Genomic DNA, 26,651 nt, shown 5'->3' on the forward strand with positions numbered 1-26,651 from the left:
CATGCTTAAAACCCCACAATTTACACAAAACCCACCAAAAACCCACAATTTACACAAAAACCACAAAAAACCAACAATTTAGACACACTGAAAGTTTTCAAAAGTACAAGAGCAGATAAGCACAAAGACACAATAATCCAACCAGTTAAATGTGTTAAAAAAAAAGTTAGATATAGGTTGGTAGGACAATGTCCTACCTTCCAAGTCTCATTTTTTCGGCTTCCTACATGCCACCATGCCACAAGAACCCCAGAAGCTGTAGTTCCAACTGCAAATTTCATAGTGACCTACAAGAGAGGCCTCCCATGGGGTTACATAACCAGAAACCTCCAACAAACTGCGTAAAACAAGCAAAAATCGTCAGATAAAACCCTTCCATGCATGAAACCACCATAACCAGCACTGATTCGAACTAAATCCACAATAGGGATTAACACAGATGAATAATCAAGCGAATACACCATACGGGGAAGAGAAAACATCCCAATATTGCAAACTAAACTCCAGACAACAACCTCACAACCTCTCAAACAAGCAATAGAAAGAACCCATAACCCGCTATCTGGAGGGCCAAGGATAGACGAGGCTGCGAGTGGAACACCAGCAGCACCATGCAAGTACCTAGGACTAGAAACACACAAGAAGCAGGCCTAAACAGAATAAGGCAGCCGACAAAACAATCCTCAGACAAGTCAATGAAGCATCCACACATGGAGGAAAAGTGTCAGTAACTGAAGGACAAGGTGTCATCAGCTGGTTGATGTGGCATCAGTGAGGTCTGTGCTAGACCCGTTCACCTAATGGTGTCCCTCCCGTAGAGTTTATGTTTGGTAATGGATTTGAGAAATATTCTGTCCTTGACAATAGATTTTGTGGAGTATTTTGTACTGCTAAAATGTCGTACATGCCTAAATTGTATTCTCATATTAAGTGAAAGTAGTGAATTATGAATTTTGTCATAACTCAAGTGAAAAGGGTTTCATCATGAATTCTGCTATTATGACTTATGAATTTATTAAGTGAAAGTAGTGCATTATGAATTTTGTCACAAGTCAAGTGAAAAGTAGCTCATCATGAATTATGCTATTATGACTCCTAGAAATTCAGGCCATTGCTGAAGAGAATAGTTATGTAATAGAAGCTGGAATCAACTAAATTAATTTTGAAGTTCCTACCAAGTTTTGTTTTTGGGGATGTCATTGCATTCATTATTGACATTGGGTACGATAACACTGTTTTTGAAACTATATTTTACTATTTTCCAACAATCATTTGTTGTTTTCATGTAATCATTTAGTGTCTCTATGATGACAACTTATCATGTAAGCACTTCTGGAATGTATTGATTTATTTATAAGAAAAGATAATCTTCACTGCCTCTTTGATTGATGGGAAGAAAAGATCCAGAATAAGTCAGTGTATTCTAAAAATAAAAGCTAGGTAGAATTCTTGAGCATGCCCACAATAAATATCCAATATAGAGAAAAATTATAGATATACATACTACTTAATTCCAAATCTATAGATATATATATATATATATATATATATATATATATATATATATATATATAAACAACGATTACATTATAACATGGATTCAACAGCCAAATTATCTCCCATGAATCTTCCAACATTTGTAATTATTTCTAATATTTCAATGATTCCAGTTAACATCATCATAAGACCCACAACATGACCACCTTCATATGCAAACATTATATCCTTCTCCATCTCCATGTGAATACCTAGCTGAAGTAAATGCCTCACTAACATTGCAAGCCATGAATTTTTATAAGGATGGTTGTAAAAAAAGCTAACGTGACTAGATAGATCGTAGATTTCAAAAATGTTTTAGAAATTTGTGGGACATTACCTAAATGGAACAAGTCACTTTGCTTATTTCAATCACCATGAACTCTTCATAATTTACACAACTTTTCTTCTTATGTTGATTAGCAATGGAATTTTTGGGGAGAAACTGTGGGGGGGAGGTACGATATGAATATGTTGGAAAGGTAGAGGAGACAAAACAAAAATTTTCACACTAAACACACGAGCTATGGTTCTTCTATTGATCACACAAAACATGATTCTTACAATGAACTCAGTGAAGGGTATTTAACATTTTCCAACTAGCGACTCCCCTAAAATGTCTTAACATGTAGACACACTTAACTTAGTTAACTCATACTCTAAATATGGACTACACTTGACTCTTCATCCATCACTCGACTTGACTCAATGTTCAACACTTAGTTATTTGATTCTCTAATTTTAGTCAACTCCTCATGCACGAGTAATTACAATTTCTAACACTCCCCCTTAATTACGATTGTATGAATCAACATGACTCAACTATGCCTGCTAGGCTTACAATAGAAATCTATTCAATTATCACTCAAACATGTCTGCTGGTCTATGTCTCAACTAGTCTTACAATGACTCAAGACTTTTACAATTTTGCATTTTCTTTTTCTCTTCTTCCAAATTTTATATCCTCGAAATTGCTTCATTCTCTGTTGCACTTTCTTGTTGTAGGCTCCATATTCCTTTACTTCCTGGTACTGCACTTTTTCTTTGACTTTTCCTGAATTTGTGCTGAAACACACTCTGATCTTATCTTCTACACCTTCCTCTTCAAATATTCGCTCAACCATGGACTGCTGCCACAACATCGCATCTCCAAACTGTCTTCTTTGCTCTTCATATTCATGACTTTCTTTCTTCCATATTTCTTGATCGCAAAATCTTATCTCTTCTTGACTCCATTGTTCAAAAATGGTTTCAATGCATTGATCTTTGTCTTCAGAAACATTCATATCATTCTTTTCACTTTCATCATCAGGTACTATTACTTTTTTCTGTAATTTGCATCAAATTTATTAACAACCTTGCTTTCAAATTCTGCTCCCATGCTATTTTGAACAACTACATATTCAAAAACAATGTTAAAAACATCTTTCATATGACTCTCTTCAGTGAGAGCCTTCTGCTCTACATCTTCCTTCTTTTCAACTGCATGGAGGTTGTCTTTCATTGTTATGATGTTAGTGGATATTCTCATAAAAAACTCTTCAATCATTTTATCCTGTTCTTGATCATCAATTGCTGCTAGATGACATACTGCTTCATGAGAAGTTCCAATTGCTTCATATCTTGCTGCTATAGCGACAACTTCAACCTTTAATTCTTCATCAAACATTAGCTTATCATATTGCTACAATCAATCCCTGTTTAAAAAAGGAAACCACATATATCATCAACATATTGTTCATCCACACCATGGTTGGATATTCGAGCATTCCTGTGGTCATTATCAATTTCATTAACAATTTCAACTTCACCAAATCCATCAGCTGCGACAGGATTCACCAATTCACATATCACTTTGCAATCATCATCCATATGTGTCTCAGCACAATGTGATTCAAAATCATCTGCATCATCCACATTACAGTGGAGTCCTTGAAAATATTTTTGCTCTTGCTTTGTTTCACATATAGAGGCTTCAACTTCTCTCTCTGCAATCCTTGTTGCACCTTCTTCATCCATACGCATGCTTGCATGATGCGTTTCAATTTTATGGTATTGACAACCATCATCCACTTTTGAGTGGGATTCTCCAAGCTCTTTTTTCCTCTCAAAGTCTTGCGCATCTATTCTCATATCTGCGGCTGACCCAACAAATTGTGACACATCTTGCGGCTGCATGTCACTCTCCCTTGCATCAAATTCTTCTTCTAAGATCTTCCATGCTTCCTTCGAAGTTGTAGCTTTTTCTACCTTGCACAAACACTTCTCATCCAATGCTTGTTTTATAAAATTCAATGCTAAAGCATCGCATACTTCATCATATGCGTTATTATAATTGTACTCAATTAACTCTTTGGCTCGAAGAAAAGTTAACATCTTGATAACCCAATGATCAAAATATTTATCTGTAAACAAAGGAGGTGGTAGCAAATCAAAGCTACACCAATCAGCCTCGATTTTTTCTTTGTCTTCTGCTAGACTTCTCAGTTCCTCGGCTACGCCCTGAACCTCTCTAACCATGGCAACAATCTTTGCCTCTTCTTTTCGATTCATTTTCTTAGTCCTCCTCAGTCGCGCTTTGCAGCCCATGACTGTTGTCATTCCTTTTGTGATAGCTACTTTGTTGATTGCATGAGGCTATCTTCCATATTGCCCCTAAAAAAAAAAAAAATTGATTTTCAATAGCCTGCATAAGGCACAATCTTCACCCAAAATGATATCATGCTTGACAAAACACCAAAATAAATTACAAATAAATAAATGTTTGCAAAATCCTAAACTCTCTTTTCCGAAAAAAAAAAAATCTCCCAAATCCACGAAACAATTGTCACTCAACTCTTCCTTATAATAAACTATATACCTTTTAATATATAAAAAATCTTCATAAATACAGTACCTCGTAAAACCCTAAATACCTTACCAAGTAAAACCCTACGTGAGTCTTTTTATAACGTTCAACTTAAACTTTTATGAAGAAAATCTTTAATACTTCAAATATATGAAGAAAATCCTTTTTTCAAACATCCGAAGAAAGCCCATTTTGTTTTATGCACGTGCCTTGTTATTAAACCTTAAAATAAAACCTTTGGAATCCAATAAATAAGCTCATGTGACTTTAATTGAATTTTCTCGTGCTCTTCACGGTTTTTAGAAAGATGCATTCCACCTTGCATTTCACTTACGCTGACTTTTCTTCTAGCAGCAGTGTAAAAATTCCACTCTAGGTTTTTAGAAAAATGCATTCCGCCTTGAATTTCACTTACACTGACTTTTCTTCTAGCAGCAGCTTAGAAATTCCACTCTAAAGAAGTTGCCGCAAGAACTGGGGATCCCTTTTCCTAAAGGCGGCTCAGCAAATCGGACTTGTAGACTGGCTGCGTACACAGTAGCCGCTGGCTTGAGGCTACGGCTCGGCAAAAATGAAAAGGAATCACTGCTCTGTATTCTTTCCTTCCACTAAAAGATTAAATGGCTTATCACTCTACGGCGGAGGCACTTGGCGGCTCTCTCCTCTCCCACACTCTGTTCTTTGAGCATGCGGCCATGGTGGTTGATGGCAGCATTAAAATTTTTCCCTACAGTGGTTTTTGGCTGTATTAAAATTTTTCCTTTGGGTTTTAATCATTTTCTGATATTAATTTGTTAAAATATCTTTTTCTGATATCAATTTGTTGGAAAAGTAAAAAAGAGAAAACATAAATTCACATTACACAAAATATGATTCTTACAATAAACTTGGTGAAAGATATTTAATCTTTTTCAACTAAGTACTTGTCTAAAATATCTTAACATACACACACTTAACTTAGTTAACTCACACTCTAAATTTAAACTACACTTAACTCTTCCTCCATCACTCTACATGAATCAACCCTAAACACTCAATTAAGTGATATTCTCTAATTTTAATGAACTCCTAATTACAATTTCTATCCCTGCACAACTTTTTTTGTGATGTTGATTAGCAATGGATTTCCGAGCGAGAAAGTGGAGGGGGAGGTAGGACATGAACAGCCCATATGCGACGAGCCTAATGTTCTTTGGGCGTTCTTTTCTCCGTTACAATTCCAGAAAACAGACAAACATACAGTACATTCAGTTCAACTCAACTTCATGTGCAACGCTGAAAATCTTCTGAACTTTCTTCTGCTTTTTACGCTAATCTTCTGAACTTTCTTCTGTTTTTTACGCTGGATTGAAAGACCTGCCTGGATATTTTACTGTTGATGATACCAATAGACAGTAAGACCTGCCTGGATTATTTTACTATTGGTATCATCAACAGTAAAATAATCCAGGCAGGTCTTACCGTCTATTGGTATCATCAACAGTAAAATAATCCAGGCAGGTCTTACCATCCAGACCTCCGCTCCAAAACTTGTGATAGTATTCTTGGTAGGTGAATTTTCGGTAACGAACAGGATTATCGGGGTTTATTAACAAATCGGCAGGTTCAATCACTGCATCAGGAGAAGGGCAGTAGAACGTTGGAATAGAGATACGAGATTCAGAGGGATTCACTATTGCGCGGTGGATTGCGCTTTTGTATATTCCATTGCTCAAAACCTGGAACAGACAGAAGAACCATATCATCACAGAATTAAACCACTTACTTTTGTTTTGCTAGACAATGGGATTGTAGACCTACACTGATCAGACTGATGAACAGGGATAGTAGTAAATTATATTTTTGAAGTTTCGAACACAGCAAGACATCAAAATGATATATAAAAAAAACTATTACTATTGTTTATTGTTTGAGAAAAAACCCTTTTCAGAGCAATTTCATTACTTAATCACACACCATACCTGTAATTGGTCTCCAATGTTGACAACGAAGGCGTTTGGGATGGGAGGAACTGCAACCCACCTTCCGTTCATAAGCAATTGTAATCCTGATATTTCGTCTTGAAGAAGAACCGTGAGAGCATTAGGATCCGTATGACTTGGTAAGCCATAGGTGAGCTCTGGGTTTGGGCAGCGAGGATAATAATTTATTGCCATATGTTGTCCGTGTTTTCCAAGTGCTTTATTCAGAAAGTCGGGTTCCAGCCCCAGGCTCTCTGATATGACAGACAGCAATTTTAAAATCAGCGCTCTAACCTCCCTGCAGTATTTACTAGCAACTTCCCTGCATTTTCACATCAAACACCAAGTTACTATCGTTAGTAGTACAGATGCATAAAAAAATAGTAAATGGAATCTCCGTTATATGCACCTGTAAGCTGCAGGTTTTGCAGGCCAAGAATCAATATAATCTTCCAAAGGATGACAGTGGTGTCTCAGGTAGTCCCTCCAATTGAAAACATTCTCTTTCTGGATGTTAAAGCTAGTTGACAGGCGTACAACACGAGAAGGGTCCTCTGAATACAAAAGCGCTCTGTTTTCCGCTGGCATAGTGAAGAATTCTCTAGCAACGTCCAGCATATTCTGGATCACCTTTTCGTGCACTCCGTGATTTACAATCTGAGCAGACATTGTGAAGCAGTTGGGGATATGAAATAGACTTATGTTATGGGTTTGGCAGTGTATTTTCAAGTTTCAATTTAGATAGTTTGTTTTTTATTATTCAAAATCAGCACGGCATAAAAGGTATGCCTTCTGAAAAAAGCATAAAAAGTATGCGTATATATAAGGAAAATAAATAAACTAGCAATTGTCCTAAAAGGTACAAAGAGAGGCGAATAGGATTATTAAATTGGAATTGTTGAATGTTTCTAGAAGAGTTAATTGGTTTGTGGAAAACCTTGTTTTCTTGGACTGGATCATTGTGCAATTACTTTTCTTTAGATGTTTTGTTTATATCTATATTACAAGGAACACATTGAATGTCTTATTTCATTTTAGAGTAAGTTAATTACCCAAAATCAAGAGGTTAAGTTAATTACCAAAAATCAAGAAACCTCTATAAATGGTCAAACATATACAAAGAATACATCTCATTCATATGCAATACCAAATCCATCTTTTCTTTTCTCTGAGTAAAATTTCAAAAGCATGAAGACATGCCATTTCATATGCACAATAAACCCAACCTCTGAAATTTCAATGCTTGGATGCATCCCATTCATATGCTACAGTAAACCCATATTTTCCTTAAATTTCAATCCATAAACACCCATTCATGAGCCATAACAGAACCACAAAAAACAAAACCCCCTGACCCGTTCTACTCAGAGAGAGGTAAGACGAAAGGACAGCACTGTCTACGGATCCTCCATGTCTCCGAAGGAGATGAGGAGCATCCCGTGACCCATTAATGCATTGTCTTTTCAGGAGTGCAAGGTAAGACTAAAGAAAATCATTAGCTACGGATGTTTCATGTCTCTATAAGGGCTTGATAAATCTTCGTTTATTTTGTAAATACAATAATTTGGTTGCATTTTAACATTGTAAATACTAAACTAAATATGAGCGCATAAAGAGCAGATAATCAAGAAGGAAACGCTTCAATCACACACTGGAAATCAGAATTTGATGTGGAAACTTGTAACGCATCAGATGCAGAATTATCTGATACGATTTCTTTTTTTAAATTACAGTCTTGAAAGACTTTGACTGAGGACTAATCTAGCTCAGTTTGACGTTTATTCAAGCCGGTTGTATCTGAGTCCTTGTCTGCTATGTTTACTGGCTTATTGTCATTGTTGCCATCATTGTGAGCTGAAATTGGTTTAGAAGTGTTAGGCTTGGAAGGATCAACCTCTGATACGAAAGAGGCAGTATTTGCATCACAATCAGCCTGAAATCCAAAGACCGAAGGTAGACTAGAAAGCACAGGAGAAGTACACGTCTCCTTAGGACCTGATGGGTGGATCCTTACTAAATCCATGTCTGACCCAAATGTATTTTCCTTCCTTTGGCTTGAGGATTGTTGACAATCTCTTCTACTATATACGTGATACTCATTCAATACTCTTATCAGCAATTGTCAGCTCCTTACAATCTCGTTCAAACTCATTATTATCATGTGTTCTGGTGCTTTCCCATCTTGCATAAGAAGTTTGAGAAGACTCTCTAGAACACAAACATACTGGCTTTTCAAATTTATTGTTAGACAAATCTTCGGCCATTCCAACTTGTCCGCCACGGAATTTTCTTAACTTTTCCAAAGCTTTCTGCCTCAGAAGTAATTCTAAATTCTCTGCCTTCGATTCATCAATGCGTTCCTCCATATTACACTCTGCATGGCAAGAAAATGACTTGCCTGACTGACTTGAATCCATATTCGAATAATTTGGCAAAATCTTCTTTTTGTTTTTTTCCACAGGAATGGATAGACTGCGACTCTCTTCTACATGGTTCCTGATTCTTTTCTTTGTTTTAACCCTTTCTGGACTACGTACCGCTTTGCTTCTGCTATTGACTTTACCATTGCGTTCATGTACGTTCTTCCCATTTGGGCTTCTAATGCCAAGCTCATCCGCACCCTTTTTGTATAGATTGCCCTCCTTTTCTTGCAGCTACTGCAGCTTATACTAACGCTTCTTCTATAACGCTGCATGCTTCCTCTTGCTCTGCGCCTTATAGGATGTTCTTTATGCCTCTGTTTTCTACTTTTTTTCTTCTTCTCGGTTCCTGCCCTAGTGGTTGAAGTCTGTCTTTTACGCTTCTGGGAATGCTAATCACTGGAATCAGTGCTCCTGCTGCTCCTAACTCTCTTCCTCTTAGAATCTCTTCCTCTACTTCTTCTTAGACTTGTACGATGATTACTCTTGCTTGAATCAGAAGATTCATATGAAGAAACAGAAGGAGACCTCTCCCGTTTGGATTTATTGGATTTCTGCCTTGATCTACTAACCTGCTCAGATGCAAGATACTTATACATTGTTGAAGCTGCAATTTTGAGAGAAGTAATTAAAAGGAACGAAGATACTAGCATCAATAAAGAGGGTGTTTTCCAGGAGGGGTGTGTGCCTTTCAAAAGAAAATGGAAGCGAGGCCTGCATTTTGTCATACACTTGACATTTTTTCCATAATAACATACACGACAAAGCAACAAAATGGTGTCCGCAAAATCTTACAAACATCCCCGTGTTGCTTAACACTATACTACGCATCCATTCAATACCAAATTTCCATACAAATCTTGCAAAAAAAACCTAAACAAACAAGTCGGAAAAGAAAGAACCCTACCTCCAATTTCCTGCCTTTTTTTCACGATTTTATAGATTCCATTGAGAGGTCCCGGAAAATAAAAGTAGAACGCCCTAGCCGAACTCCTCAAGGCGCAAATTATGCGTTACAACGCCAGGAACCCTGCATTTCCATCCCTAACAAAAGCAAACACAAGACTGATTAGCATAAAATCAGATATTTAGATCACCTGTAATACCCTAATTGCTTACTGAACCGCAGATGAAATCCGGGAGCGATCGAACGCCTGGATGTATTAATAAGATAACGGAATCCGTTATAAAGATCGTGGATTGCGAATTTCCAATTGAGGGTTTCCGTTCTTTGGCTTCCCTACAATTATTCAATCGTCCATGGATATGAATATACGGATGGAAATGGATATTAGTTAATTTAGTGGATACATCGATCGATCTCCTGCTGCTGCTCCTCCTTCGAGCACAACAACCCGCCATGCATATTGCATATACTCGTTTATGAAGAACATTGCTCGCCAAAAGCCACGAAAGAAGAACAGCACACTGGCAAAAATATCTTAAAGAGTCACATAAAAAAATGGGAAAAAGAAGTGAGCAACTCAACATGTATTTGGAAAAAGCAGTCACACTTCAAATCAATGGTTGAAAGTGTCTCAACGCATCCAACAGAACAGGGTAAAAGTGTTGACGATTGTTGATGCATAGGAAGGCCTATCCGCCTAATAATCGAGGTAACAGTTAGACTTGGCCAATAATGTATTAGATCTGATATGGCATGTTGTTTTAGGAAATAGGTTAATTCACTAAGACCTGAAAACATTATAGTTAATTTGTATTTGTCTATAATAGTTAGTGATATTTTCTTTAATAGTAGTAATAAGTTAATAACAACCAATAATAACTATAATTATTATTGATTTTACAAATAAAGTATCATAGATTTTTCATTATATTATTATTATTATCTAATTTTAAAATTTAATCAAACTAAACACTAAATTAATATCCAAAACTTTCTTATTTATAACCTAAATAACCCACCTAAATACAAATTAATAATTACAAATAAATAAATAAAATTAAATAATTAAAGAAAAAAACTAACACCCAGCAAACCTTTAGTATCCAATACGTTTATCTCAGTACAACACTGTAAGGAGAGAAACAAGGCGTTCGATACACACAACATTATCATCTCCTACGTAGATTTTGATTGCATGCTCGAAACTGTGAATAATTCCAGTATTCACAACACCAATTTGCTTGGTAAGCAATTGCGAGAAGGGTTGAAGTATGGCGTAGGTTAAACATCTTGCAGTTTTTCAATGATTCGAATATTTTGAAATATATTATTTTTAAGGTTTGTTTTGAGAAAGAGTTTTCCATGGCAATAGGTTATATAAGTTTGGTCGAAAAAGATGTGCAACTCTAATAAGTTTTGTACTAGAATCGCTTAAAATTGTCTTTTTGTTAGTTTTAACTTTTCTGTTGCCTTTTATCTTCTTGCCGGAAACCCGAGGATATCGGGCTTACAGAGGAGGTCCAATAGAAGATATTCGCTTACATGTTCTCATTTTTAAATAAAATTTTAATTAATAATTTAACAGAAATTAAATTAATTATATATATATACATAAATATCATTTATTTTATAAAATATAAAAAATATTAACAATAGCAAAAAAAAATAGATAAACAGTAGATAAAAAAAAAAAAGTCAATTTTAATTTTAAATCAACTTTACATAGAGATAAAGTAATTGAAATAATAAAAAAGGGTTAAGAGTATATGTAATATATTCACTAGTGAATAGATGACATGTAAAAATAATGTTATTGATATTACATGATGTATAATTCATTTTATGATCAGTTGATATGATATCAGTTTTATATAAAGAATAGTAAAAAAATTCTTATATTTTACTTTCCATTGTAAAAGATATGTGTAATTTATTGCATTCTTAATATGGAGTTGACACATAAAATTAAAAAAATATTAATTAAAAAAAATAATATAGATTTGGTTAGATCTAAGACTTTTGTGATCCATAATGTAGATATCACTCTTTGGGATAATATGGATCTTATTTTATATTTATTTTACCAACAGGAGCTCCAACTTAGTGGTAAAGACGTAATAATATTTCGTAATTACTTTGTTATGTCCATAGTCACTCTGAATTCTAGTATGGTAGAGATGTTGTAATGTCTTGTAAACATGTTGACTAAGTCAAAAGAAAAAAAAATATAAAAATCAAATCAGTAGCGTAAAATTAATAATTATTATTATAATTAGATAATAATTAAACTAACCCAGATTTTCTACTAAGCATTGAAAGGCCTCAAATCTATGGCACTGAAAGGCCTCAAATCTATGGAGATGCAAAACTTTTATAGAGAGAAAAGAGATTCAATCCCTCTCTACACTTAATAGATCCAAAATTAAAATAGATCTAGACTAGTATACACATCAATATAAAATAAAATATTAAAAGAAATTTTCAATTTTTGAGCCAAGAGGCTCATTCTACAGCAAGTATGATGTGTAACTCTGTTCATTATTAAAATTGAACTTTTACTCATGTCCACTAAGGTAAAAATATTTAAAAATTTAAAAATAAAATAACTATACAAAACATTTAAATAATATGAACTCATATAAAAAAAATTGTAAGTGAAAGAATTAGATCTCTCTAAATTCATGTTAAATCAGTATTTAAAATAAATCTATACTAATTTATATACCAGTCATCTTTTTATTCATATATCACATAAAAACTATGTCTAGATGGATGTACACTGCTTTCACTTGTAATATAACTTGGAAAGCATCCTCAGAGTTATAAAGCCTAGAACAAACCCTGCGTGATATACCCTGCGTGATATAGCTAACCATGTTAAGATGAATCTAAATGATAATTTGAATCTGCTTAAACGGAATATCCATAAGCTATCTGCATAGAAGAGCCCACCATGTTTAGAGGAATCTAAATGTTAATTTGAAACTGATTAAGAGGATTATCATATTTTACTCTAAGCCTGCTTATATGTATTATTATAAGAGAAATGGAAAGGAAAAGCACCTGAAAAATTCCATGTTGCTGACAGGCATGCCTAATCTTGTGAATCACCATATGCCTGGCAGAGTCATTCAAATCCTCAAGATCCACCAAGGGAATAGAGTCTGATAAAACCACCTCTTTCAATCTTGGCCTCTCACTGGGAGGTCTGATATAACCGTCTGGAATATTCTGAAGATAATTGATTCCATTGGAAATCAATCTCCCGTGGGACCTTACATCATGATCACTGCGTATCGTCTCCTTTGTTGTCAACAGTGTGCCAGTTGCTTCTCCAGCTGGTTGTTCTAATCCTCCGGAAGTCTCCGGGATCGTGAGCTCGGCCTTAGTTACGGAATGGAGTATATTACAATCAGTGGACAGCGGTAGCATATTTGAAGACTGTGAAACGGCAAAACAAACACCACAAAATCAAAACAGCTTCGAGATTTCAATGAAGAGAAGACGACTGATTGGAATGAACATACAGAAAATGGAGTCATGAGAGATCATGTCATGAAACACTAGAGAGAAACATAAAAATACAAATCACCACAACTACCTGAAATTATTACCTGGGTGAGGGAATTCGGCTTACCACTAGAGAGAAACAAAAAAAACGAATCTACCACAAATAGCTGAAATTATTGCTTGGTTGAGGGATGTCGTCTTAGGGTAATAAATAGAGTTGGTGGATAACAAATGAGTCTGTGCCGAGTCTGTGCCTTCACTATCTGTACTGTCATATGGCCACTCACCGGAATCGATGGAATCGACAACTTCGGTCACCGTGGCCAATTATTTCTGAACTCCTCTATCAAGACCTGTAAAGGTTATCCTCTTGCACAGAAGCGGAGCATTTTCTTTGCTCTTTCGTAAGCGAGTGAATCAGTCTCAGATGTCATGCTCACATGAGTTAGTCAGAGTCAAAGATTCTCTCGTTGAAATCCAAAGTGCGCATTCACATTGGCACATGCAAATGGAGTGACTCTGCCTGTTTTTTCTCACCACAGATTTATTTGTTTGGATAAAATGTTCTTTTGTCAAGACAATCGGCAGCAGATTCCGGGTTGCAGATTCCGGGTTGCTTCGCGTGTTTAGGTAGAACTTTCTCACCACAGATTTATTTGTTTGGATAAAATGTTCTTTTGTCAAGACAATCGGCAGCAGATTCCGCGTTGCTTCGCGTGTTTAGGTAGAACTACTTTAGCTGTATGGCCATACACGAAGAACAAAGACAGGGGAATGGGACTTATTTATTTATTTTCATTCAGCTTCCATACAAATTTTCAACGTCCATTCAAGTTTCTTATTCTATTAATCACTATTAGCTTGAATTTCTTATTCTAATAAATCATTGTTAGACTTTCGATCAAATTAATTGAAAAGTATATTAGAATAATTAAAGTATAGCCGTCAAATAACTCAGTATTTTAGGTTATTAACTTGTTTCTTTGAGCATTTTTTTCGTGATTAGAGAAACAGCTCTTACAGCTATGGGTCAGGTTTCATATGGATTTAGACCATTATAATTTTTAGGTGTATATATATCTATATATATATTTATATCTATATATATATATATATCTATATCTATCTATCTATCTATCTATCTCTCTCTATATATATATATATATTTATTTATTTATTTTGATGAACATAAGTAAATTAATTTGAATTTGGAATCTTTTGATATTTAACACTTCATTTCATCATCACCAATTAAACTATTCCAAATAACTATTAAAATATTTATTATTAAGATAAATATTGATAAAAAATAATTATAAAAATTCATTTTTACCAAAATGTATTAAGTTTATAATTTTTACTGGAGTTGTTTTTAGTGCTACTTTTTGGACTTTCAAGTGTGGGAATCCGGTGGAAAAAATTAAGGTGCAATCTTGATTTGTGTAATTTAAAATAGTTTTTTCATTCTATATATGGATTCAGCACCTAGGAAAACATTGAGGTGAAATCTTGATTTGTGTCATTTAAACTAGTTTCTTCATTGTATATATGGATTGAGCACCCTGGAAAACCTCTACGGCACTTCTATTGCACAGGATTACCCATCAAGCTTCTGATTTCAATAAATTCCTGCAACATTTTAGAGATATTTGAGGTGAAATCTTGATTTGTGTTATTTAAACTAACTTTTGTTTTATAATTTCAATAAATTCTTGTTCAATTTTAGAGAAATTAAACCAGAGAAAAAACCACTTCCCAAAAAAAATACCATAAAACAAGTAATCAATTAGATTCATTATTAAAAACGGTACATCAGGAGGGATTATTATATAAGACATATCACGTAACTTAATTGAATCGAGGTGGCTTGGTGTGTCGTTAATAATAAAGTGCTAAATAGTTAATATTTGGTTTTGTAATAGATCAGGTTTGTTAGGTAATTACAAATAAATATAAAAAATTAAGGTCCACTATTATTATATAAGACCTATCACTTAACTTTATTAAATAAAGGTCGCTTGGTGTGTCTTTAATAATAAAGTTCTAAATATTTAATATTTGGTTTTGTAATAGTTCACGTTTGTTAGGTAATTACAAATAAATATAAAGAATTTATATTTTTATATCATTACAAAAAGTTGGTATAACTCAAGAAAAGGGTATTTTTCTAAGATTGGTATGTTATTTTTTCTCTAAAACATAATACACATGTTTTCTCAAAATTGAATTTATTGATTGTAGCCAATCATCTAACTTGCTTTCCATTCAGATTTAGTTGGTCAAATAGATACCGCACCTCACTGTGATCACTTATCAATGTAAACCTCCTGTCCAAAAGATAGTGCCTCCACATCTTCAATGCATATATGATAGTTTCCAACTCAAGATCATGTATGGGTTAGTTCTTCTCCTGCTCATTTAGTTTTCATTACTCATAGCATACCACTTCTCCATCCTACATAACGAGTCCACCAAGTCCCTTCTTTCAAGAATCTATGCATACTGCAAACTCTTTGTTAGGATTTGCAATATTTAACATTGGTGCATGTGTCAATAACCGCTTAAGATTCTCAAAACTAGCCTCGCACTTCTCTTTCCATTCAAACATTATACCTTTTCTCTGCAATGGTGTGATAGTATAAGAAATCTGCAAGAAGTTCCTGATGAACCTCCTGTAATAACCTTCCAACCCCATGAAATATCTCACCTCATCTACGCTTCTAGGAGCTACCCACTCCATCATGGCCCTTATCTTTTCTAGATCTACTTCAATGCCCTCCTTGGATACAACATGTCCCAAGTAATGTACCTCAGCCTAAAAGAAGCTACACTTACTGAGCATAGCATACAATTGATGCTCTCTCAACAATCTCAATAGTGTTGCTAAATTCTCGGTATGCTCTTCCTCAATTTTAGAATATACCAATTTGTCATCAATGAACACAATAACAAATGTATTTGAATATGGATGTAGCACATTATTCAACAAGCACATAATTGTAGTTGGATCATTAGTCAAACCGAACGGAACTACAATAAACTCATAATGCCCATACATAGTTTAGAAACATGTCTTGTAAATCCCTCTTTGATGTGTACTTGATGATATCCAGATCTCAAATCAATATTCGAGAACATTATCTCTTCTTCAACTAATCAAAAAATTCATCAATCCTCGGCAATAGATACATGTTCTTGATGGTCACTTTGTTTAATTGCCTTTAGTCAATACATAATCTGAGTGTACATATTTCTTCTTCACAAACAAAATCGGTGCGCCCCATGGTGATACACTTGGCCTAATGTATTCCTTGTCTGAAATTTTCTTCAACCATAGCTTCAACTATACCAACTTAGGTGTGCTCATCCTGTAAGGTTCCTTTGATGCTAGAGCTACCCTTGGCACCAACTTAACAGAAAAGTCTACCTCCCTGTGAGGTGGAAACTCTTAAATGTCCTCATGAAATACATCCTGAAACTGTTGTAGAACTGGGTACCTTCTCAAAACATTTGCATCCTCAACCTCCTTACCTTTGTCACTAGAGATGTGCACTACGAATAACACACACCCTTTCCTACGACAACGCTTGGCCTGCATAGCTATCACCATTATAGCTTATGTTGCTTTCTTATTTCCCTATAAGAATCTTGGTTCCCCATTGTTATATAAGCATTCAATGGCTTTGTCATAACAATCCACCTTGATTTTATGAAGGTACAACCAATCCATGCCCAACAACATATTGGATGATCCCAAAGGTAATATGTTCAAATGTGTTGTGAAAGGCATACCATTCAACTCAAATGCACAATCTCTTACCCAATGGTGACCTCATTTCTTTGCACCTATAGCCAACTGCACTAATTAAGATTCTGCATGAAATTCCTTACTCGAACCAAAATTATCCACCAAGTATGGACTAACATAGCTATAATTATATCCAAGGTCAATCAATATAGAAATAACTTGATCGCAAATCTTACTGTCCATCTCAATGATAGATGTCTGATGGTGTGCTTGTTTTTAATCCAATGTTGCATAAATATGAGGAACGCTATGACCAACATCCCCAATAGTATATGCCTCCTGTGCACCATATACCTGAGGCCTACCACCCTGATTCTGTAGACAATCTCTCCTGTGATGATCTTTGCCACAATTCCAACACTCTATAGGCTTCCAGCCCGCATCCTTATTTTTTTCTTCCGATCAAAATCCTTGTCCTCTATCTGATGCATTGAAATTCTTAGATGGTGTTGCATTCTCTTTATTACTTGTACCTTGAGGCCTTTCTCTCTTTCTATCCCATTTTCCTTTGTTCTTTGAATTACCTTTCTAGTCTGGCTTAGTCTTAGATCTGTGCTTCGATTTCTCATAGAAATTCCTTAGCTTTTAGATCATATCCTCCAATGATTTAGGCTCATCGAACCCAATCCAATCTTTGAATGCAACCAATAATACACTAATGAACCTCTTAATATTGGGCTTCTCCTTCGTGAGGTAAGGAATGTACCTTAGTAGCTCTAAGAACCTACTAGTGTACTCCTCATTTGTCATCAATCCCATATTTAGCTGATAGAATTCTTTTTCCCTGTCATGAAAGTATCTCTCCGATAAATACTTATTCTTGAATAGCCTCTCAAGCTCACTCCAACTCAAGTCCTCCTCCTGAATACATTTGACATTCTTCACATATTCCCACCAAACATCAGGCCTTACAGATATCCATATGCCCAAAGGAGTGGGAACTCATTCAAAAGTTGTAGAAGATCCCAGTTCAAACAGTATTGCAAGAACTTGACAAGGAAGGAAAAATCATATTGGAACCTGAAGTAGTCACAGAACCGAGAAATCGATAGGTACAAAATATATCAATTTCAGAGTATCTCATCAATTGGACGAAATTTCCCGTTAAGGATTCCACATGGGAGGACATGAATTTATATAGAAGAATCAAGAACTACTCAAGCATTGAGGACAACACTTTTTGAAGGAGAGGGGCATGTTAGGTCCCTATACTACTAGTGTAGCCCCTTATTATTATTAGTACAACCCCCTTATTCTATTGTTGTTCCCGTGTAGTCCCCATATTGTTATTATTATGCCCCATTGAAGCCCACTATTGTTATTATTGTTCCTTTACATTATTATTGTTATGTCGGCTCTGATTATATTATGATCCCTTAGACTCCTATATAGAAAGGAGGTCTTGTCATTTGTATCATCTAAGAATTGTTCATTTGTGTAATGTAAAGGAGGTTGTCCCCTCGAAGAGGCTTATTTCTAAGGTGTTGATCTAACTTTTCTATCATTTTGTGATTTAGTTTCATAACAAGCTACCAAGAATTTCATGTTCTCTGAATAGTCATGCAACCTAAATAACTTCCTCATACTAAGAAACCATGAATCTGCATCCTATGGTTTCTGCATTTCTCCATCAAAATTAGGTGGATTTGTTTTCTTAAACTCATCTAGAAAGTATCGCTTATCACTCCTCCTGTAAGGATGATAACAATGATGATCATATTCCCTATCTAAACCAAAACTACAATAGTACCTGTGTCCATCACCTCCCCTATTTAAAGAGTCCAAAAATCTTCCATCTCTGACCATGTCATCTCTATCTGAACTATTACCATCATGAGACCTACTCCCATATGCCCCATTGGTTTTGTGTTGACCTAGGTTGTCATTGATGTCAATATGGAAATATTCTGGATACTAAAGGATGACATGAAGCCAAGGAGAAGCAGAGCAGATTCATGAAGAGACAGGAGCAAGGCCATCAGGATCGCCAAGCCATAAGCAAAGCGCAGTTACCTAAGGAGGTAGATCAAAGCATATAACAGGATATCAGAGCAAGAGAGGCGTTCATATATGCAAGGATGTCTTTGAAAGACACTGCCAAGCCAGAGGAGTAGATGGAGACGAGAAGAGTAGACAGAGCCACCAGAGGAGCAGATGGAAACGAGAGGAGCAAACAGAGCAAGCAGAACAGAGCATATATATATGCCATACATATGCCAAAGAAGAGGAGCAAATGGAGCATATCAAAGCAAGAGGAGCCATCAGAGGAGCAATGGATGCATTTAACAGCAAATAGAGCCATCAGAGCCACAGAGGAAGCAGACAGAGTTATCGGGAGTCATCAGGAGCCATCGGTGGGCATCTATGGCACATTACACTATCGGGAGCGGCGATATGCCTCAAACTCATGTATTTACCCATCGGCAGCAAAAACCATATATACATGCACTTAACACTATCAGAGGCGCAAACAGAGGCCAAAGCATACATATTACAAATACACTATCGGAGGCGGAGCAGTATATTATATCGGCGGGTTCTATTAAGTGTCACACCTGAAACCTCTGATTGCGATTGCAAGAGTGGACCCGAAACTGTGACTGTCGATATGCTGTGACTGCGACTGCCGATATGTTGCGATTATCGCATCAGGAATTCAGAGCGAAGTCATACAGTGGTAAGCGGGCCCTTTGTGATCGCCAATACCGATGAACGTTGCGGACCCGATGTGACATCACAACTTGGCTTAATATAATATCGCATCCAGTGGAGAATCGACCATTAGCCATTGACAATTTCATAGGCTCGACTTATAGGAGAACCTCTGAAAGTGGCGATCGCGATAATGTATACAGACCCGATGGTCCTATTACATAGCACCTTATTGTTATATCGCGTCCATAGGAGGATCGGCCCATCGGCCATCGGCGATATCATGGGGTTGATGTATAAAGGACCCATGGAAGCCTTGAGTGCTGATTGCGACATACACTACAGATGCGATACAAGAATAGTTGTAGGTGAATTAGTATTGAAGTCCGCCCTTTAGCCATTTTGCCTGTGTTTCCTGTGTAAATGAATTTTTTGGCTTACGCGGCATTTAGAGGCAGAAATACACTACGGAATGCTTCCGATAGTTCAAGACGCTGAAATAATGTCGATGGCTATTGCGATCAAGACGTGGCAGGTCTGTTAAATAATGCCATCCCTGTGTATGCCTGCTATCATGAGAAAACAAGAGCGTTGTTATAGTTTTCTAAATATGTGTCCTCTGCGTATGACTCAGTCCTCGCCATTGAATCAACGTGTCTTGAGAACATGAATAGATAGAGGAAACTGAAAGTTGGGAAGTTGAAGAAGCAATCAAGCACAAAGGAAATGACAGCGAGCGTTGAGGAAGTCTAAGAGACGGTGTAAGCGGAAACGAATGGATGAAGGAATGGGAATGGATAAAACAGTAAAACAGAGAACTGTTGGTGTTGTTGGTATGGTGAAGAACCAGAGTGTGAAATAGCAGAAGCAACAGCGGTGAATGTTGTTGAAGGCTGTTGAACAGTGTGGAAAATAAGTTGGAGGTGACAGAGGTAGCGAGAGGATCTAGCAGAACAGAAAGAGGGCCGAAGGGCCAACAGGACAACAGACAGTTGAAGGGGAGAAGTAGGCAGCAGAGAACCTAAGCTTGAACAGAAGTTGTTCTTTATGCAGAGCTTAGTGCAGCTAACAGTAGACTGATTAGAGCTATGTGAAGACACTATCAGAGAGCATGAAGGCTATTGGAGACTATGCGTGGGCAGTGTGCAGAGTTGTAAAGAATCATTCATAAGAAGACTGGTTGTCATTGATACTGTAGCTTGGAGACTACAGTGAAGTCATAAATAGACAGAACTCAGCAGAGAAGAGTTTTGAGAGCGAAAGATTCCTATCAAACATGCCTTAACAAGCTTGGTTGGAATCCTTGGGGTTAGTACCTCAGAAGTGAGAAGGATTGGAGTCCTTGGGGCTGGTGCCTCAGAAGAGAGAAGGATTGGAATCCTTGGGGTTGGTGCCTCAGAAGTAATTAGGATTGGAGTCCTTGGGGTTGATGCCTTAGAAGTGGGATGGATTGAAGTCCTTGGGAGTTGGTGCTCCTACATCTAAGATTGGTGTCTTCGCGAAATAGAGTTGGTGCTCTAGAGGTTGGAGCCTCACCAAAGTCCAAGTTGGAGCTTGGCAACTGATTGTAACCATCTATATATTGTATCTATTTTACTGCACAGTTTATATTAATAAAAGCATTTATTCTTGTTGGTCATCTTGTGTTCTGAATATACATGTTTTAACTTGTGAAACAATAGTGGGAAAAAAGAAATACTGATTCACCCCCCCTCAGTATTTCCAACAATTGGTATCAGAGCCAGTACCTTCATTCAAAGCCTAATAGCTTGAAGGTTGAACCTTAGAACACAAATGGCGAAGTCAAGGAAGAAAGTCTCCAATCCTACTAAGGATGTGTCTCCCTCTACTAATAAAATAGAAGACAATCAATTTGAGGAGGCTCCAAGGCTCAATGGGAACTTGAATATATGGGAAGAAAGAATGAGGAATTTCTTACACACTCAAGGCATTGAAATCTAAAAATCAATGATTGATGATAGTGGGATGGATAGAGAATCCAAGGAGTACAATGCAAAAGTAGTAAAGGCAATCTTGAATGGGCTCCCTAATTCTGTAAAGAACAATCTAGGAAAATGTTCATCAGCAAAGGGTATATGGGACAAACTTCATGACCTTCACTCAAAAGGAGCATTGACCATGACCATCAGTCAAGAAGATGATGGAAATCTAGAACCCATCATGGAAGCTAAACATGAGAATGATGATGTAAAGGCTAAAGCAGACTTAGAAGATGAAGAGAATGAAAAAGATTTTGTGGAAGAACTCCTCGCTCAACTTATGACTGCCATGGAAGAGATTAACAATTTAAAAAAGGAAAATGAGAAACTTAAGAAGATAGCTCTAGATGGTGACCAAGATCAAACAAGGAAGAAATTTGACCTCATCAAGCTTCAAGTACAAGAAAGGAATGAAGAGCTTGCCAAGCTTAAGAAGGAGTTTCATCAAACTAAAAGAAAGCATCATGAATAAGTCATATCCATGACAAATCAACTGAATAAAGCAAAGATGCAAGAAGATACCTTTTCAGGTCAACTTGAACAAAGGCACAAGAGCTTGAACAAACTTGAAGAAGAGATTGGTCAGTACAAGGTAGAGGTCTCCTCTCTCAAGTCTCAACTACAAGAAGAAAGGAAACAAGCACAAGGAGCTAAAAAGATTGTGGAAGCATTGGAAGTCATAGAAGGATAGGTTGATGAAGCAGGAAAGGAAAGAAACACCATGATCTGTCAACTGAAAGCAAAGGATGAAGAAATCTTCAAAATGAAGTCAGATATCATCTCCATTAAAATAGTAGCAGATGAAGCTACTCGTAGCAAGGAAGAAACTGAGAAACAACTTGCCAAGAAGAATAATGAGTGTGAAAGATTGGAAAAAGAGATTGTCTTCCTTAGAACAAAGGTTGAAGGGATGAACAAAATCTTGAAGAGCTATCAAGCCTTGGATGACATGCTCAGCTATCACAGATGTCCATCTAATAAATCAGGTCTCGGGTATGCAGGTGAACCCTCAAACAAGAATGAAAATGTTTGAAACAAAAGAGATGTGAAGAAGCCAGAAAGAAATAGTGATGCTCCCAGTCCATCAAAGGCAAGGAGAAAAATCAAGGCTATAATAGAAGAAATCCTATTCCAGGAAGAAATCCTGCTCCAAGAAGAAATGTAGATGATGACAAACATGCGAGAGGTAATGGTTACCATCAAAGGATCTCAAGGCAGAAAGGCTTCAGATGTACATCAAGGAAATCTCCTTCTCCCAGGTACCAAAGTTCATTTTTTGGTTATTGTTATTCTTTTTCAAACTTTGGTCACATGGCAAAAGACTATAAAGCATATCATAAAGATAGATGTTATGGTCCCCAACCATCTCATAGAGATAGATGTTATAGTCTCTGACAACCTCCAAGAAATAATTTTGCAGGAAGAAATCATGAATTCTTATTCATGAACAATGTAGAATGCTTCAAGTGTCATAACATTGGTCATATGGCACGTGATTGTAACTTAACATGGGCTCTTACACAAGCTAGAACCATGCAAAAGAAGAAAGTTACACAAGTATGGAGAAGGAAGGAAATACAATCCGAAAGTCCCTTGAGTTCTTCAGCCAACAACATATGTCATTGGCCTGAATTTTGACAATCTTAGCATTAGATGGGCAGACTTTGCCCAAAAGAGATGATGCGTACAGTTAGGGGGAGCCTGTAAGTCTTGATCATTATTGTTGAAGCTATTAGTGAAAGGGTCCTGATGAAATCCTTGTTGGTCTATATTAACAATCATTCTTTGATGAAGATCATGTCTCAGGAGCACTCCATTGAAGCATATGATCTTGTAACCATTCTTTGGACTGTTGTTAAAGAAATAGGGCAAACAACCATGGTGCTATTATCACAGAAGTTTATGTCTTAACTCAGGAATTTAATGTGAGAACAGATAAATTCTGGACACTAATAGAGGCAGTCTTCAAACAAACAGATACATCTGGAATGGAGTTTGAAGTAAGAGCAGCTGGCAGCATATAAAAAAACAAAAGCATTGCATGAAGATGCAGATCAGCAGAATAAATTTAAAGGACAGTCACAGATTGGACATCTGAATCTGAAAATATATGTACAAGAACACAAGGAAAAGATGGCTCATGGGAAGGAGAATGTTGTGCAGCCAAGCATAACTTAAGCTGATACAGATCACTTAAGAAATATAGCAACAGTAAGGCACAACCCCTTGCATTTTTTGTCCAAATGCAATGATGATTGAATACTAGATGGCAGTAACTTAAGGGGAAGCACAGAGATGCAAAGGAACTCGGATTTGAAGAAACATAGCAAGAAAGACAATCTCAGGGGTATTTTCTCTTTATTCGGACTATGAAGGCCTCTCAATGTTACCTGTGGAGACAACAATATGGATTGAAGCAGAAAAACTTGGAATTGGACACTTGGTGTATGGCCGTTTGCAATCTGAATGAAATCATTAAAGTAGAGCATCTTTAAGCATTGTTTAAGCCATGATAAAGCAGTTCTGAGACATGAAGAGGGAATAATGTGTTAATTGATGATAAAGCATCAATCCTTCTATCTTGAGTAAAAAGAAGAAGAGCACTATGACAGGGGGAGTCACAGACCCACGAAGATCTACCATTCATGAAGAACAGAGGCAGCTTGATAGGGGGAGTCCTAGAGCACTCCTTTGCCATTGATGTCCAAGGGGGAGAGAAGAAGAATATTGCCATCAATAACAAAGGGGGATATTGTTGACCTAGGTTGTCATTGAAGTCAATATGGCAATATTCTAGATACTAAAGGATGACATGAAGCCAAGGGGAAGCAGAGCAGATTCATGAAGAGACAGGAGCAAGGCCATCAGGATAGCGAAGCCATAAGCAAAGAGAAGTTACCTAAGGAGGCAGATCAAATCATGTCACAGGATATCAGAGCAAGAGAGGCATTTATATATGCAAGGAGGTCTTTGAAAGACAATGCGAAGCCAGAGGAGCAGATGGAGATGACAGGAGCAAACAGAGCCACCAGAGGAGCAGATGGAAATGAGAGGAGCAAACAAAGTTAGCAGAACTACAGGAGAAAATAGAGCAAGCAGAATAGAGCATATATATATGCCATATATTCCAAAGAATAGGAGCAAACGGAGCATATCAGAGCAAGAGGAGCCATCGGAGGAGCAATGGATGCATTTAACGACAAACAGATCCATCAGAGCCACAAAGGAAGCAGACAGAGTTATCGGGAGTCACCGGGAGCCATCAGTGGGCATCTATGGCACATTACACTATCGGAAGTGGAAATATGCCTCAAACTCATGTATTTACCCATCGGCGGCAAAAACCATATATACATGCACTTAACACTATTAGAGGCACAAACGGAGGCCAAAGCATACATATTACAAATACACTATCGGAGGTGGAGCAGTATATTATATCGGTAGGTTCAATTAAGTGTCACACCCGAAACCTCCGATTGCGATTGCAAGAGTGGACCCGAAACTATGACTGTCGATATGCTGTGACTGCAACTGCCAATATGTTGCGATCACTAATAGTGATTATCGCATCGGGAATTTGGAGCAAATTCATACAGTGGTCAACAGCCCCTTTGCGATCGGCGATAGCGATGAACGTTGTGGACTCGATGCAACATCACAACTTGGCTTAATATAATATCGCGTCCAGTGCTGAATTGGCCATCAACCATCGGCAATGTCATAGGCTCGAATTATAGGAGAACCTCTAAAAGTGGCGATTGCGATAATGTATTCGGACCCGATGGTCCTATTATATAGCACCCTATTGTTATATCGCGTCCATAGGAGGATCGGACCATTGGCCATCAGCAATATCATTCGGTTGATGTATAAAGGACCCCTAGAAGCCTTGAGTGCCGATTACAACATATGCTGTGGATCCAATACAGGAATAGTTGCAGGTGAATTAATATTGAAGTCTGCCCTTTAACCATTTTTCCTGTGTTTCCTGTGTAAACGAATTTTTTGGCTTACGTAGCATTTAGAGGCAGAAATACACTACGGAATGCTTCCAATAGTTCAGGAGGCTGAAATAATGTCGATGGCGATTGTGATCAGGATGTGGCAGGCTCGTTAAATAATTCCATCCCTGTGTATGCCTGCTATCATGAGAAAATAGGAGTGTTGTTACAGTTTTCTAAATATGTGTCCTCTGCGTATGACTCGGTCCTCGCCACTAAATCAACGTGACTTGAGAACACGAATAGACAAAGGAAACCGAAAGCTGGGAAGCTGAAGAAGCAGGCGAGCACAGAGGAAATGACAGTGAGCATTGAGGAAGTCTAAGAGGCGGTGTAAGCGGAAATGAGTGGACGAAGGCATGGGAATGGATAAAACAGTAAAACAGAGAACTGTTGGTGTTGTTGGTACGGTGAAGAACCAGAGTGTGAGATAGCAGAAGTAGCAGTGGTGAATGTTGTTGAAGGCTGTTGAACACTGTGGAAAATAAGTTGGACTAGACAAAGGCAGCGAGAGGATCCAAAAGTACAGAAAGAGGGCCGAAGGGCCAACAGGATAGTAGACAGTCGAAGGGGAGAAGTAGGCAGCAGAGAACATAAGCTTGATTAGAAGTTGTTCTTTATGCAGAGCTTAGTGCAGGTAACAGTAGACTGACTAGAGCTGTGTGAAGACATTATCAGAGAGCATGAAGGCTATTGGAGACTATGCGTGGGCAATGTGTAGAGTTGTAAAGAATCATTCATAAGAAGACTGGTTGTCATTGATACTGTAGCTTGGAGACTACAGTGAAGCTATAAATAGACAGAACTCAGTAGAGAAGAGTTCTGAGAGTGAAAGATTACTATCAAACATGCCTTGACAAGATTGGGTTGGAACCCTTGGGGTTAGTGCCTCTGAAGTGAGAAGGATTGGAGTCCTTGGGGTTGGTGCCTTAGAAGAAATAAGGATTGGAGTCCTTGGGGCTGCTTCCTCGGAAGTAAGTAGGATTGGAGTCCTTGGGGTCGATG

The 26,651-nt window shown here is 37.1% G+C and overlaps 1 protein-coding gene across 3 annotated transcripts; it reads right to left on the bottom strand.

Moving 5' to 3' along the window:
• Positions 1–5,421: 5,421 nt before the first annotated feature.
• On the bottom strand, positions 5,422–13,454 carry LOC149156069 (protein DMR6-LIKE OXYGENASE 2-like). Of its 3 annotated transcripts, none has more exons than XM_089437876.1 (6): positions 13,310–13,454; positions 12,736–13,113; positions 6,755–7,002; positions 6,346–6,667; positions 5,901–6,102; positions 5,422–5,740 (listed from the first exon to the last, which is right to left on the bottom strand). In XM_089437876.1, the coding sequence occupies exons 2-6, from the start codon at positions 13,102–13,104 to the stop codon at positions 5,637–5,639; spliced, it is 1,245 nt and encodes a 414-aa protein (XP_089294002.1). In that variant the 5' UTR covers positions 13,105–13,113; positions 13,310–13,454; the 3' UTR covers positions 5,422–5,636. The 3 variants fall into 3 exon arrangements, with proteins under 3 accessions (XP_089294002.1, XP_089293999.1, XP_089294001.1); XM_089437873.1 differs by having other exon boundaries at positions 13,287–13,454; XM_089437875.1 differs by lacking the exon at positions 13,310–13,454 and having other exon boundaries at positions 12,736–13,233.
• Between the last annotated feature and the right edge of the window lie 13,197 nt (positions 13,455–26,651).

The sequence above is a fragment of the Pinus tabuliformis genome, chromosome 9, assembly GCF_031772625.1.
Source record: "Pinus tabuliformis cultivar Carrire ecotype Pingquan chromosome 9, CPIR1, whole genome shotgun sequence".
NCBI lineage: Eukaryota > Viridiplantae > Streptophyta > Pinopsida > Pinales > Pinaceae > Pinus > Pinus tabuliformis.

Bases quoted from the DNA above. Each gene is read 5' to 3' on its own strand.
- LOC149156069 (XM_089437876.1), bottom strand. From the start codon at position 13,104: ATGCTACCGCTGTCCACTGATTGTAATATACTCCATTCCGTAACTAAG. The intron at 6,668-6,754 runs GTGCATATAACG...GTGAAAATGCAG, and splicing joins GCAAAACCTGCAGCTTACAG to GGAAGTTGCTAGTAAATACT. The intron at 5,741-5,900 runs GTCTGGATGGTA...ATATCCAGGCAG, and splicing joins TCACAAGTTTTGGAGCGGAG to GTCTTTCAATCCAGCGTAAA.